Source organism: Fukomys damarensis, unplaced genomic scaffold (genome assembly GCF_012274545.1).
Source record: "Fukomys damarensis isolate Sample0158 unplaced genomic scaffold, DMR_v1.0_HiC HiC_scaffold_37, whole genome shotgun sequence".
NCBI classification, from domain to species: domain Eukaryota; kingdom Metazoa; phylum Chordata; class Mammalia; order Rodentia; family Bathyergidae; genus Fukomys; species Fukomys damarensis.
Window position 1 is genome coordinate 46,231,243 of NW_022900949.1, and position 15,990 is coordinate 46,247,232.

The 15,990-nt window shown below is 34.1% G+C and overlaps 1 protein-coding gene across 3 annotated transcripts in view; it reads left to right on the top strand.

Moving 5' to 3' along the window:
* The window catches only part of Uba5 (ubiquitin like modifier activating enzyme 5), a 28,356-nt gene that overhangs the window by 1,397 nt on the left and 10,969 nt on the right, over positions 1–15,990 (top strand). For 2 of the 3 annotated variants that reach the window (XM_010625461.3, XM_010625460.2), the window contains 7 exons: positions 6,520–6,565; positions 6,681–6,770; positions 10,298–10,407; positions 11,234–11,320; positions 11,883–11,967; positions 13,966–14,070; positions 14,249–14,376. In XM_010625461.3, coding sequence (XP_010623763.1) covers positions 6,527–6,565; positions 6,681–6,770; positions 10,298–10,407; positions 11,234–11,320; positions 11,883–11,967; positions 13,966–14,070; positions 14,249–14,376 — 644 coding nt within the window. In that variant the 5' untranslated portion in view covers positions 6,520–6,526. Of the gene's footprint in view, positions 1–6,519; positions 6,566–6,680; positions 6,771–10,297; positions 10,408–10,695; positions 10,874–11,233; positions 11,321–11,882; positions 11,968–13,965; positions 14,071–14,248; positions 14,377–15,990 lie in introns of those variants that run through there. The other variant, XM_010625462.3, reaches the window with a different exon arrangement.

The following is a 15,990-nucleotide window of genomic DNA, read 5'->3' on the forward strand; positions in this document are numbered from 1 at the left end:
CCTTCCGGGGGGGGGGGGGGGGGGGTCCCGTTCCAAAACAGGCAAGTCCACGCTTTAGTGCTGGTCCTAAAATTTCTCTCTAAAACAACAAAAAGCGAGTGAGTCATCCATATGGTACTGCTCCTGTGCCTGCTGTCCACTTGTATCCAGCTTTCTGTCTCCCTCACCCATCCTCGTACACTTCGTTCTGCATAACACCGACAGTAACGTCAAATCATATGTAAAGCCCGCTAAGCATAAATTTCGAGTTTCGTGCAGGCTTCCCAGTATCTTAGATAGGGTCAGGACGGCAGGGAGCAGGGTTAACGCTAACCAGATTTTAGGATATACCTTAATGCATCAGATTTTACCAGGCCTACCTGGTCCTCTCCTTTCTTCGGAGGACTTGTCAGTTCATCAGGCAGAAGGTAGTGTAATGGTTAAGGCCATGAGCTCTAAAGCCGCACTGATTGAATTCAAATCTCAGCTCTTTTAGTAGATGGGTAAACTTGAACAAGTTCTGAACCTTTCTGCTTCAGTTTCTTACCTGTAAGGAGGGCATTGTGTAGCTTTATGTACTTCTGTCATAGTTATGAAGTTTGAAAAAGCCAGTGTATATAAAGTTCTTAGAATGGTGATTATACATGGTTAAGCCTTATGCAAGACTATTTATTGCTCATTGCATTTAGTAGAAAGCAATTACTAAGCTATCACTATGTGCGAAGCACTTCAGCACATGGTCTGCTCTCATAACAGCCCTATGTGATCGCTATTATTTTAGTCCATTTTATAGGTGAGAAAATTCAGGCTTAGAGAGCTGTTTTAGATTTTATATATACAGCAGTCAATAATAAAGTCTGAACTGATGCTACATTTGTTTTAATCCAAAATTCACATGAAACTGTCCCTCCAGTAAAAGTAAATGAGCCTGGTGGCATATGCGTATAATCCGAGCACTCTGGAAAGCTCTCAGGAGGATTGCTAATTTGAGCCCAGTCTGAGCAACTTAGCAAGAACCTGTCTTTAAAGGGAAAAAAAAAAAAAAAAAAAAAAAAAAAAAAAAAATTCATTAGTGTGGCTAAAAACTGGATAGTTTTAACATGGGTGAACTAGGAAAGATTAGATTATTGTTGCTCTTTCCCTTTAAAGAACATGAATGTTTTGGTTTTTAAAAAGGCCATAGTTATTTTGACACATAAAGCGTTAGTGACAGTGTTAGGGTGCACTATTTTAACCATATTGCCAAATACAAAGGGGTAATGTTCCAACATTTTTAGATTGAAGCATAAACTATCATCTCTAAAATAAGCAGAAACTTTCCCAATTTGACATCTTTAAACATTTTTAAATTTACAAATTTAAAAAGCTTTGAAATTCTTGCTCCAAGTTGAAATACAAAGGACATTGTACATAATCACAAACAGAAATTTTAGAACTCAAGTCTAAATACGTAGTATTGTCTATCTCATTTGCACTATTTGTCTTTTTAAGAAATTCCCACATAAGAAATAGCATTTGATATCTGTTGGTATATGAAAATGTAGTCTGTCTTTTAAAAATTGTTTTTTGTTTTTTTTTTTTGGTACCATGGATCAAACTCCGGTCCTTGTGCTTGCAAGGCATGCGGCAGAACCACTGAGCCAAATCCCTGGCCCCCTAAAAATTGTTATTCATCTAGCCCAAACATTTATTGAGCATCTCTTTATCTATAGCCATCCTTAATGAGTATTTCTTGTACACAGACACCATGGATACAAAATACATATGGTCTCTTCCCTTCAAAGCTTACTAGATGAGTGTGAGAGAGATAGGAAAGAAAATGTGCAGTTACAAAGGTGGTAAGTATTATGACAGGGAAAGTACAAGCTAAGTAGAAAATATGGAAAATGGCTTTGCATGTACTCAACACCATTTAATTGCATCAGATGATTCAAAAGAAATATAAATTCCCTGACCTAAAGTCTTTTTACTTTAGTTGGAAGACTAATGGATGTGAAATAATAAAAAACACAAATAACAATTATGTGGATAGAATAAGCATGTAGAAAAGCTGGAGAGAGCCAACTAGAGGTTTTGAGATTAGAACACCTAGTTTCAAATCCACTTAGAAACATAGCTCTGAAAATCATTTGCCAGTTAGCTGGACTTGGGCAGTAAATTAACCTGAATTGTTTCCCCTGATTTGTAAGGGAGAGAGGTGGCAATACATTCTTCTCAGAGTTATTTGTAAAGCTTAAAGGGAACATCAAGGTAAAGATAGATCATAGGAATTTTACTATCCAACTTTTCCAATTTTTCTGCTCAACTTCACTAATCTGACAGTGAAGAGACTTTTTATGAAAGGAATAACCCCCATTGGAAACAGCAGAAGGCCTGATTCCTATACTTGTAGAGTATAGTGACATAATTTTGGAAACTAGAACAAGGATAAATGAAGCAAAACTAGTTTAACAGATTCTGAGAAGTTGAATCTTAAGCCTGCATCCCAGCTTATACTTCAGAATACCCCAAAAGACTTGTGAATAGGCATCAGTCCTTCTAGAAGGGCTTAAATTAGGGATAAAAACCTTTTGGTTGAAGGTCTTAAAACAATAACAGCAAAAACAAACAAACAAAACAACAAACAAAAAAGGGCTTAAGGACCCCCCCTACTACTATTGTGGGTAGCTGAGGAAATGCCCTTCCTTACCAGGACAGGAGATTAGAGATTTATTTAATGGAGAGAGCAAGACAAAATTTTTATCAGGTACTGGGGCAGATCTTTGTGTCTGAAGCAAGGGATAAACAATGTTGCAGGAAAGTGCACTGAATACTTATACATTCTCAGTTCTCCACTTAACTGCCTTGGCCTACAGCCAGGAATAAATACCTTTCCATTCGGAGTTTGAAAAGAATCTTTAAAAAATATTTGTATTAGTTTGTGATACCTAATAAATACTTTCATCATGTGGATTGGTACATATACATATCAAATTTTGATCATTTTTACTATTCATTCCCTCCTTTCTCCTCCCATCCTCAGATCTTCTTCCCATCTCCACAAAATTTAACTCCTTATTTCCTATCATCTGTCTTTTAATTTGCTCTTTATACTTTAGGTTATTCATATAAGAGAAACCATGCAATATTTAACTTTTTATGTCTGATTTATCTCACTTAGCATTATGGACTCAAGCTACATCCATTTTCCTATAAATGACTCTAACTTATCCTTTACAGCTCAGTCATACTTCGTTGTGTTTATTTATATACAGTGCTACATTTTCTTTATCCATTCATCTTTTGCTAGGCATATATAGGCGATTTCCAAGATTTGACTTTATGAGTTGTGCTACTATAAACATGGGTATGCATATATAAGTGTAGTATGATGTCTTTAACTCTTTTGGAAAGATATGCAAAAAGAGGTATAGCTGAGTCAAATAGGATTTCTTGTTTTAGTTTTTTGAGGCATCGTGGAACTGATTTTCATAGTACTGAACTAGCTTACATTCCCACTAAAAAGGGAGAATGTTTCCTTTTTCCTCACAACCTTACTAGTATTTGTTGTTTTTGAGTTTTTAGTGATAGCCATTCTATCTGGGGTGGGAAAAGTTCTTCTCTGGGAAATCTCATAGAGCCAGAAAGATTCAATAACTCTGATATTATGGATTTTTCCATTAAGGGTCCTGGCTAGATTGCCCTACAAGCTGGAAATAAAAAAGTACTGCCCACATCTTACTTTATTATTGTTCCAGTCTTAAACATGACTAAAACAAAGGCTGAAAGGGCCGGGGATTTAGCTCAGTGGTTCCACCGCATGCCTTGCAAGCATAAGGACCCGAGTTCGATCCCTGATACCAAAAAACAAACAAACAAACAAACAAACAAACAAAAGCTGAAAGAATCTCCTAACATGAAAGAAATAAAATAAAACAGTAATTTGGATAGGAAACATATTCCTCTAAATTACTATTAGTATCCTCACATAAGAAAAGCTATTATATAAATAGAATAGGAACAAGGTAATATAAAAAGCATCATACAGATTATTAAAAATAATTCTTTGGGAATGGAGGTGGTAACAGAAATGAAAATCTCAATAGAAGGATTGGGAAATAAAATTGAAAGATTACCCAGAGCAGAAAACTAAAACAATGCAAAATTGAACCTAGGCTATAGAAATAAAGGTCTTGTCCAGGGGACAAACCAAGCAAGAAAATAACAAGGAAATTCCTAAGCTGGGTGTGGTAATGCACACCTGCAATCCCAGCACTTGGGAGGCTGAGGCAGGAGGATCACTGTGAGTTGGAGACCAGCCTGGGCTACATAGTGAGTTCCAGGTCATTCTCCACTACATAGTGAGACCCTGTCTCAAAAAAACCCAAAATAAATGAATGAATGAATGAATGGAAATTCCTAGAACTCAAAAATGTAAGTTTCTTAGTTTGGAAAGGGTCCACCAAGAACTCAGCACAATAGATGAAAATCAGTTCACATAAGACACATTGTAAAATACTTTATAAGTACCTAGAATTAGTCACTAGAGTAATAACAGAAATTTTAAGGGAGAATTATTCCCAACTTTAGACTTCTGTATTAAGTTAAACTTTCAGTTACTCATGTATTTGGTACCAGGGATCGAATTCTGGACTATGTATTTGTAGTTTTTCCATAATTGCATACTCTGTCACAGAGTTTTATTAGCAGTAGAATTTTTATAAAGAATTTTTTCCAGAATTCATGTTCTCACAATTTACCTTGTAGTTCTCTTTACAAAGTTACTGAAAGATGTTCTAACCATAAGAAAATAAATTAAGAATCTGTAGCAGATGCTTCAAGCTATAGTTTGAGTCAGAATTTCTTGGAAGGTTTAATTAAAAAATTTTTTTTACTCAGTAGCAAAGTTTATTTGAAAAAGTAAAAGTGAAGAATGAGGGAGAAGCTGGTTCTGCACAGCAAGCTTGGGCCAAGTAAAAGGAAAAAGCAAGATAACAGTGTACCCTGGAGGATGCAGGGCGGTCTATTAGGAGGAAAGCCATGACAGCCTCACGTCGAAAATTTCTGATTTAGAAATGGGGTGAGACCCAAGAAATTGAATTTCTAGCCAGTTCTCTTTAGAACTGAGCTGTGTGATACAAGGACACATGAAATTAATATTAGATAAATGAAAATTTGTAGTATAATTATGAAGGGAGATCCCAGGAACAGAGCTGTGTGTATAATAGGTTGAGACACTATATCAGATTCTAGGAGGTATGTTCATCTTTAAGAAGATAAATATCAAGCTGGACATATTATCCCACCACTTTAGGAGGCTGAAAAAGGAGGATCTCAAGACTAAGTGATTTAGTGAGACCCTGTTTTAAACTTTTTTCTTTTTTTTTTTTCTTTTTAATTTTTAGGAAGCACAGAGATAAACCTTAGTGTGAAGATCCTGGGGTCAGTCCCCGGTACCCACCCCAAACACACACAAATACAACATTGATAGAAGAACTCATGCATATGACTGTATCTATTTAAAGGGGTTTTAGAGAACCAATGCAGAGTTGGGATTTAGTAAGTGAAAATACACAGGAAATTAAGAATAAGGAAAGAAACAGTTATTATCTTGAAGAATGGAGTTAGGAGGGGAAAGGAGAGTCTTTAAAATACTGCATCCTCAGTTGTGAACAGGTAACACTGAGCCAAAATGATCATAGAACAGTACTGGGAGGCTGATGGGATAGGGGTGTGTGTGTGTGTGTGTGTGTGTGTGTAGTAGTAGTAGTAGTAGTAGTAGTAGTAGTAGTTGTTGTAGTAGGGATGGATGGTAAGAGAAATCTTCAGGTAAGGTGTAAAGCTGAAAATAAATAACAATGTTAGCATATATTTTAGAAATGTGATGATGATGATAGGGCTGCAAGTTAGGAAAGACAGAAAAGGGGAGCTGGAACCAGAGGACTACTGAATTTTCTAACAAACCTAGTGGATCTGTTTGACTCCTCAAGTATAAGTAAATGAAAATTACATACATATGTGTATAGCTTTAAACTGTACACAGATATAAAACTTTAAAACTTATGGGAACAGAACAGATTATCATTAACTAGCTAAAGTGCCTCTGAGAGTCCTTGGCGTACAATAGGTGTTTACTAAAAGTAGACATTATCTATTATGGGCAGAGGCAACAAGTGAATGGAATTCTAGCCATGAGCTTATCCTGATGATATAGATTGAGCATTAAACGTTAAATGTCTATCTGTACTAACAAAGCATGGAAAAAAATGTTTAAATTTCACTTTGACCCTTAACATCTAATTCAATACATGTGGATCTTGGCTGCACATTAGAACACAGAAGGAGCTTTTTTTAAAAAAACATTGTTTCACAGGCTATACCTGAGAGGTCACATAATCATCTGTTTTTAAATTTAGTTTCATCTGATAAAAGATAGCTGACAGATTCTTCCATTTAATGGAGAACTACCCGTGGAGTTTCATTTATTTTCTGTAGTAATGTATGTTTAGATCACTATTAACTAAAACACTGTAAGAATTAAAACTTTTTCTTTGTTTTAAGCCGCCTGATGGCATTGAAACGAATGGGAATTGTAAGCGACTATGAGGTATGATAAACCTTTTCACATTTCTGAGGATGATTTCAGTAAATGAAAGTAATTTCTGGTGGCAAGTTGGATGAAGAGTTATTAACTAACACATATATAAATTTGTGTTTCACAGAAAATCCGTACCTTTGCTGTAGCGATAGTAGGTGTTGGTGGTGTTGGCAGTGTGACTGCTGAAATGCTGACCAGATGTGGCATTGGTAAGGTAAAAATATTTCTCTTTTCTTGCCATGTAGAGAATTCACCCCTGGAACAAGTCAGGTACAAATTAGGACCTTTTTTTCCTCATTACTAATGGTCTGTTGATTTGTAGTATATACTCAGATTGTTCTTGCTCTCAAAAAGTTAAGACATTTCTCTTCCTGATACTGAAAGCTGATGCTGTTGCTAAATAAGGATTGTGTGTGTCCAGGAAAGTTTTGGTTGAGGTAATTAATATATAAACAATTTAGATATAAGTCTCTTGAATATAGAATTTTAGAAAAGAAGACTTAAATTGATAAAATCTAGAATAACAAAAGCAATTCTGGGCAACAAGGGCAACATAGGGGGCATCACAATCCCTGACTTGAAATTATACTACAAAACTACTATGATAAAACAGCATGGTATTGACAACAAAAACAGACTGGAGGATCAATGGAACAGATTAGAAGGTACAGACATAACTTCAAACACACTCCACCACTTTATCATTGACAAAAGGGCCAAACCCTTCACTGGAAGAAGGAGTCTCTTTAATAAATGATGCTGGGAAAATCTGGCTTTCCACATGCTGAAGATTAAAACTCGACTCCTATCTCTGACCTTTCACTAAACTAAAATCAAAATAGGTTGTTCTCTTCATTCTGTTAGCGATTTGTTTTGCTGTGCTTTTTTTTTTTAAAGGGTCTTGCTATATATATAGTTCAAGCTGGCCTTGAACTTGTCACAGTCCTGCCTCAGCCTGCTGAGTGCTGGGATTATAGGCATGTAGCACTACACCCGGATCTTTTTTTTTTAATTCTTTTTAAAATTGATTTGAATTGTGGGGTAGAAAGAAGTAACCTTATACCAGAATTCGATCTACCAATCTTAAATTTATAAAGCCTAAGTCTATAATGTTAGATACAAAGCAGTTTAATAATAATCTTTCTACAATTGTATGCCTTAATTTGTCATTTCGATAAAGCAAACATTTTTTTCCATAAAGTTTATGGATGCTTTTTAATATGTTGGTCCACCCAGACTCTTAAAGTGGTTGCAAAATTGTTACTCATTCATCAGTATAAAAAATGATAACCCCAAAATACAAAAATTGTTTATTAAAACTTGGATTTTTTTTCAGGAGGTTTACAAAGGCAGGCCAAAAATTGGATATTGCTGTCTTTCGTACCCAGCTGATTGACCAGGGATGTTAGAGATCATTGAAATCATGATTACATTATCAGAATAGGAAGGTTTATTAAAACACAGATTGCCAGACCTACCTCAGTGGTTTTGATGTTGTATCAGGTAGTCCTAATAATTGTCATTTATTACAATTTTAGGTGATCCTGATGACATTCAGGTTACTAAACTTTGAAACTCAGTGGACTTTTTGCTACTCCAAGTCAGGTTGCCAAAGTATCATTAGTCAAATCTGCAGTTTAATAGGATAATTACAGTGGATAATTACAAACTCATTTTGTTCCCAGGGGGGTGGTTGTAACTCAAGTTGGTCAGTGAAAGCTCAGGCTCCTCTGCACAGCCTTCAGAGATGTTCTGCTGTACACAAGCAGATCTCAGTGTCCTTAGAGAGACATTGGCCCAGGATTTCTCAGTTAACCCAACACAGGAAAGGGTGTTGTAATGTTCCTTCTAGAACTTTTTAAGGGTTAAATTTGTATCTGAGACCATCTGGAAGCACAAGCAGCTGGCATTCAGGTTGTAACTCAAGATTTTGTTCATAAGCCACAACTAAAATTCTGGTGGTACCCCAAGTTGTTTATCTGCCAAGCTGTTTGTAACTTGAGAGTCCATTGTATATTAAAGTTGGAGAAGTGCTTTTGGTTTTCTAACATGCTCCAAGTGATACTCTGCTCAACTAGACCATACTGAGCCGTAAAAATCTAGAATAGTAATTATTCAATTATTACTGTAATTACAATTAACTGGGAAATTTAAAAAAATTCTGATGTCCAGACTGTACTCCATGATAGGAAACATCAGAACATAATAGGAAACATCTATGGTGTTGAGATACAAACATCTATAATAACTGTCCAAATGATCCCAGTATATACTCAAGTGTGTAAACTAAGAATCTAAACAGGTGAGTTCCAGGGACTCTTTAATCTGTAAAAAAACAGTAACATGAGCTGAATATGGAAGTAGAACCTGGGAGACCCAGGGCCAATTTCAGATCCCAGAAAGCATCTGGGGCAACCTGGATCACTATATCTAGATCAGCTGCTTTGCTTTACAGATTAAAATACAGGCCTCAAATATCAAAGTGGTTTATCAGTGATCAAAGCTAATTAGTAGTATTCAACAACTCACACTTCCTATTCTGAAATTTCAATTTCCTGCAACTTACTCATGAGAGAGCAATGAGGCAGAAACTCAGATTTAATACTCTGCCTTACCCGGTAAATATTTGGTGAATGAGTTTAAGTAAACCATGTTTTGGAGCTTTAAATAGGATTAGAGGACATAGTGATATATATATTTTCTAGCAAGGTATTAAAAAGTTCTTTGAGTGTTGTTATGGACTGTGTTGATTTTTTTTGTTTCCGTATTGAACAAAATCCTATTTTGAATTATTAAATTTCGAGTATTGAGAATTATATTAGAGACTATAGAATTTTAGATCAGGAAAGGATCTTAGAAATCCTTGGCTCTATTGTGTTCTTACAAATAAGAAATGTGGTCTTCTGATCATTTGAAATATGTATGTGACAAATATTATTTAAAGTAAGCCTAAAAATATAGCAGGAGACAATCCACTGGTTGGTTAGTAATTCTCTTTGGAATAATGTTTTAGCCTAGGCTTGTGTATGTATTGTGTTATACAAAAGGAGTCAGATTGTACTATTGTTTTATGTTAGGTTTATTGTTGGTTTTTTTTTTTAACCTTATTTAAAGTTTTCATTTATCCAAGGGGTTCTTTTTTATTTATTTATTGGAAAAAATTAGAGATGAAGTAGGATTTTGGCACAAGTTTTTAAAATTGAAATGAAATTAACATTAATTTCACAGTGAATCCATTCAGAGAGGCAGCACAGCATTGTGTTTAGGGGATAGATGCTAGATTAAGAGTTCCTAGCCAGGCATGGTGGCACATGCCTGTAATCCCAGCACTCCAGAGGCTGAGACAGGAGGATCACTGTGAGTTCAAGACCAGCCTGGGCTGTGCAGGGAGTTCCAGGTCAGTCTCAACTACATAGTGAGACCCTATCTCAAACCCCCCCCCAAAAAAAAGAAAGAAAGAGTTCCTGAATTTTAATCCAGTTTTTACTACATATTAGCTGAGTGGTCTTTGGGCCATGAGTGTCTTAGTTGCCTCATCTCTGGGATGAGAATAATAATACCTATGTGTTTTCCTCACATGAACATTCAGTGAATTAGTATGTGGCACCTAGTGTCTTAGAGTTAGCTAGTATTATTATCAAACTGTTAATCCCATCAAGTATAAAGTCTGCCTGTTTATGATTAGTTATTTTTAGCTTTTTAGTATGTTTTCCATTGAAATACCACTATTTTTTATTTTAGTTGCTACTCTTTGACTATGACAAGGTAGAACTGGCCAATATGAACAGACTTTTCTTCCAACCTCATCAAGCGGGTTTGAGTAAGGTTCAAGCAGCAGAACATACTTTGAGGTAAATGGAATTGCAATTAATGACCATATTCAGTGAAATCTTATTTTGTATATATAGTGTGAATTGATCTAATGTATAAATGTACTTTAACTTTTCTCTGTAAAAATGCAGATTTCAATTATGCAAAGATTTCTCTTACCTCTTGGACATGGGTTGCAAATTTTTTCTATATAGGGATATATATTACATATGTTAGCTTTCGAGGGCCAAATGGTCATTGTTGCCTTTGCTTAACTATGGGATTGTAGTGTGATCACAGATATAGATAACCCAAAAATGAAAGAGCAAGTCTTTGCTCAAATAAAACTTAGTTGGGATTCTGAAAATTGAATTTTATGTTACTTTCATGTCATGAAATGGTCTTTTTTTTTTCTCTCTCTCTCAACATTATATCTCAAAGGATATACAAAAACAAGTGGCCAGCCAGAGTTGGCCCAAGGGTCATAATTTTCCACCTCCTGTTCAGGTCAGTAAAAGTATATTCAGAGGCCCAACATCCATGTACTCAACTGGGTAGGAAACAAAGAAGCTCTCGTCAGGCTGAATGATAGCTACCAGAGTAGTAAAGTCTTAATTCCTAGCATATAGATTGATCCAGGTTGGGGTGGGAAATTTTTGATAATTTTCATGACATTCTTTACTTTTTTAAACCTACTCCTTGAAGTGGGACAAGAGAGAACAAGATTTTGGATTTTCTTTGAACAGCTTGAATTGCAATTGTCTAAAGTATATTAAATACTGTTGTTTATTGAACACTTCCCTTTCTGTTTTTTCTTACATTCTTACCACTAGCAGCTTTTAAAATGTTTTTTTTTTTCACTCTCAGGACCATTAATCCTGATGTTCTTTTTGAAGTACACAACTATAATATAACCACAGTGGAAAACTTTCAACATTTTATGGATAGAATAAGGTAAAATTTTTACTTATGAATATTTTGTAGAATATGCAGCTCAGCTAAATGAGTATTAGAAAATGATTAAGTCAGCAAATTTGCAGATTAACATATATTTTTGTTTTTAAAAATAGTAATTTTTACATGTTAAAATCTTAGTAAAAAATACTGACCAAAGAAACAGTGAAAAAATAAATAAGCAAACAACAACAAAAAACCCTTGAAAATTATAACAGTTTAACAAAGAATGCCTAAATTCAAGGTCTGTGTTCTAGATTGCATTACTCTCAGAAAATAATTTTCTTCATAGACAGTCAGAACATCTCTGAAATAATGAATTGCATTTGATTAACTTTTACTAACTTTGCATCACTGGTGAGCATGGATAAGTCTGGGAAATCACATAGGGAAATTGTAACTTTTCTGAATAGATTGTACATCCTTCATCCTTGTAATGTTAACAGTTATCAACACTTGATATTTATTGGATTGTTAATTAAATATGTTATATTTATACTGTAGCATATAATGAAAGAGTTTGTTTCCTGACTTTTGAAAAAAAAATTTTTTTTTAAACTAGTAAGGGTGGACTAGAAGAAGGAAATCCCGTCGATCTAGTTCTTAGCTGTGTGGACAATTTTGAAGCTCGAATGGCAATAAATACAGTGAGTATTCCTTTTATGTAAGATGTTACACTATGGACTTGTCTGTTTTCCTATATATTCTATCAATATACAATTGCCAACCTACAAGCAGTTTTGAATTTAAACCCAGTTTTGTGTTTTATTTTTAATGTTTTCTTAGCCTACTTTTAAAATTCATAATAATAACCATGGTACCTGTCTAGCTTTGCTGCTGTGATGTATGTTAGAAAAACCCTTTCTCTTACACAAGTAGAAAATAGCAAATACGTCTGATAAAGTAGGAAACAAAGAAGCTCTCGTCAGGCTGAATGATAGCTACCAGAGTAGTAAAGGCTTAATTCCTAGCATATAGATTGATCCAGGTTGGGGTGGGAAATTTTTGATAATTTTCATGACATTCTTTACTTTTTTAAACCTACTCCTTGAAGTGGGACAAGAGAGAACAAGATTTTGGATTTTCTTTGAACAGCTTGAATTGCAATTGTCTAAAGTATGTTAAATACTGTTGTTTATTGAACACTTCCCTTTCTGTTTTTTCTTACATTCTTACCACTAGCAGCTTTTAAAATGTTTTTTTTTTTCACTCTCAGGACCATTAATCCTGATGTTCTTTTTGAAGTACACAACTATAATATAACCACAGTGGAAAACTTTCAACATTTTATGGATAGAATAAGGTAAAATTTTTACTTATGAATATTTTGTAGAATATGCAGCTCAGCTAAATGAGTATTAGAAAATGATTAAGTCAGCAAATTTGCAGATTAACATATATTTTTGTTTTTAAAAATAGTAATTTTTACATGTTAAAATCTTAGTAAAAAATACTGACCAAAGAAACAGTGAAAAAATAAATAAGCAAACAACAACAAAAAACCCTTGAAAATTATAACAGTTTAACAAAGAATGCCTAAATTCAAGGTCTGTGTTCTAGATTGCATTACTCTCAGAAAATAATTTTCTTCATAGACAGTCAGAACATCTCTGAAATAATGAATTGCATTTGATTAACTTTTACTAACTTTGCATCACTGGTGAGCATGGATAAGTCTGGGAAATCACATAGGGAAATTGTAACTTTTCTGAATAGATTGTACATCCTTCATCCTTGTAATGTTAACAGTTATCAACACTTGATATTTATTGGATTGTTAATTAAATATGTTATATTTATACTGTAGCATATAATGAAAGAGTTTGTTTCCTGACTTTTGAAAAAAAAATTTTTTTTTAAACTAGTAAGGGTGGACTAGAAGAAGGAAATCCCGTCGATCTAGTTCTTAGCTGTGTGGACAATTTTGAAGCTCGAATGGCAATAAATACAGTGAGTATTCCTTTTATGTAAGATGTTACACTATGGACTTGTCTGTTTTCCTATATATTCTATCAATATACAATTGCCAACCTACAAGCAGTTTTGAATTTAAACCCAGTTTTGTGTTTTATTTTTAATGTTTTCTTAGCCTACTTTTAAAATTCATAATAATAACCATGGTACCTGTCTAGCTTTGCTGCTGTGATGTATGTTAGAAAAACCCTTTCTCTTACACAAGTAGAAAATAGCAAATACGTCTGATATGTGATTTTTAAAACACATGAATATTTTGTCATATGTATTCTTTATTACCATGGGCTCTAACTTTTTACCTTATGTAAATGTATAAATACATTGACTAAAAACATAATTTCTCAAAAATGAAAAAATTTTTAATTTTTAACTTTTGAAATGATATTTTGCTTTTTTTTGTTGCTGAAACTTTAGAAAAATAAATTTTCCACACTACAGTTCAATTTACTAAGTAGCTACTTACTGTCCGACTCTTGAGTACTGATAGTTTGCTCTTTAATAGAGCATGGTAATTGTCTGGATATTCAGTTATTTGCATTCTTCTTTCACCCAAGAAATTTTTAGAAACTCTTGGCAGGCCATTCAGTTACAACCTAATATTGCACAAAAAACAGTGAAATTATTTTGTGCTTTTTCATTTTTTCCTTGTGTTTTCACTTATTTCTATTAAGGCTTGTAATGAACTTGGACAAACGTGGATGGAATCTGGGGTCAGTGAAAATGCGGTTTCAGGGCATATCCAGCTCATTATTCCTGGAGAATCTGCTTGTTTTGCGGTACGCATTATTTGTTTTGGATCGTTTTTCATTGTTAGGTAATAGGATTCTAAGGGGAATTGAAAGTGTATTGCAATTCAAAGGAAAACAAACTCAAATGTGATGGAATGCTACTTGGAACATCTCATTCTTTTCTCTACTTCTCTTGAAATTGTTTTCTTTATTCTGTATCATGCAGTGTGCACCACCACTTGTGGTTGCTGCAAATATTGATGAAAAGACTCTGAAACGAGAAGGTGTTTGTGCAGCCAGTCTTCCAACCACTATGGGAGTTGTTGCAGGGATTTTGGTACAAAATGTGTTAAAGTAAGTCAGGTATAATTTTTCTGAATAGTTTTGCATGGCTTTGATAAAAGTAAATATATTTCAGGAAGTATTTCAAAAATTTAAACTGCCAGCTAAATATCTAACTTTTAAAATTTTAATGGCATATATTTTTCAAATTCTATATGTGATAAGTGTGTATTCTTATTATATATATATATGTACTTTTTAGTATACATGAATATATCCATGTGTTTAATATATTAAGATCACATACATTAATACACACGTGTATATGTACATGAATGTCAGTAACTCCCTGCATAGCTCTTGTTAAATGGTACAGTGGTCCTGTTGTATTTGGTCATGCACTGCTTAACTACAGGGATATGTTATGAGAAATGTATCAATTCCATCATCGTGCAAACATCATAGAATGAACTTATGCAAACTAAGATGGCTACAGATACCAGACTATATAATATTTTGGGTCTACAGCAGTATATGTGGTCTGTTGTTGACCAAAACATCACTGTGCAATACATTACTGTACTTCATCAAATGAGTTAAATCTCTGCAGACCTTACCGGGGGCATAAGCACATTTGCTTCCACTGTCTTGGCCTAATTCTTACTAAAAATAAACTGCACTTGAGTAAATACTAACCAGAAAAATATTTTTGTTAGCCAAAAACAGATACCAGACTATACTTTTTAACCATACCTAAAAAAGAAAGTTTCTGTGCAACTAATATTTATGTCAAAGTTTGTGAACCAACTTCCATTTTATTAAAAACAGAGCTTCTAACACAAGCTATTTTTTTCTCACTGTACAACTTTCATAAGTTTAGTTATATTTCCTAAGCCTCACAAACCAATAACAAATTACAACATCATACAAGGAAGCATTCTGATAATAGTGATAAATAGTGAAAAATGTACACATAAGAAGGCAACAATCTAGGCTATATCATATCAGAGTAAATAGCCTGGACAAAGTTTGGTAGTCCCTATATAATCAAGACATTTTGAAGTGTGGAAACTACAAAGTATTCCCCTACGGATATGTTATATGTTTAACCAGCTTCTGTTGAAGGACATTTAGGCCACTAATGTTTGTAGTTTTTAATAACAATTCTTCAAGCATCTTACATATATCATTGAATAGTGGTTTTCGGTACAGTAAAAAATCTTTATAAATGGAATTTATTTCAACAAATATTACAGGTTTTCCTTGTAGAAGGATCTTTCATTCCCATCATAGTGTAGGAGCACCTGGTCACACATACCTTTAATAACACTTGATATTTTTTTCTCATTAAGTTTATTGGTACAATTTAAGTATACAGTATTTACATTCATCATTGAGATCTTGTACCTTTACATGACAGATCTTGGTTCTCATTTTTTCCTCTTACCCCTGCCCTCCCTTCACCCCCTCCTCCCTTTCCTATTTACAAATACTTTATTTCCATTTTTTCTTTTTTTTTCTTTTCTTTTTTTTTTTTACCTTATTCACTTTCCCCTATCCTTCCCACTTTCCCTATACCTTTAGCCCTTTTCTTCCTGTTTCACACTATTATCCCATTAGGATCTTGTGTACTATTATAGCTTTTCATACCAGAGAAACTATTCAGTATTTATACGTGTGACTTAT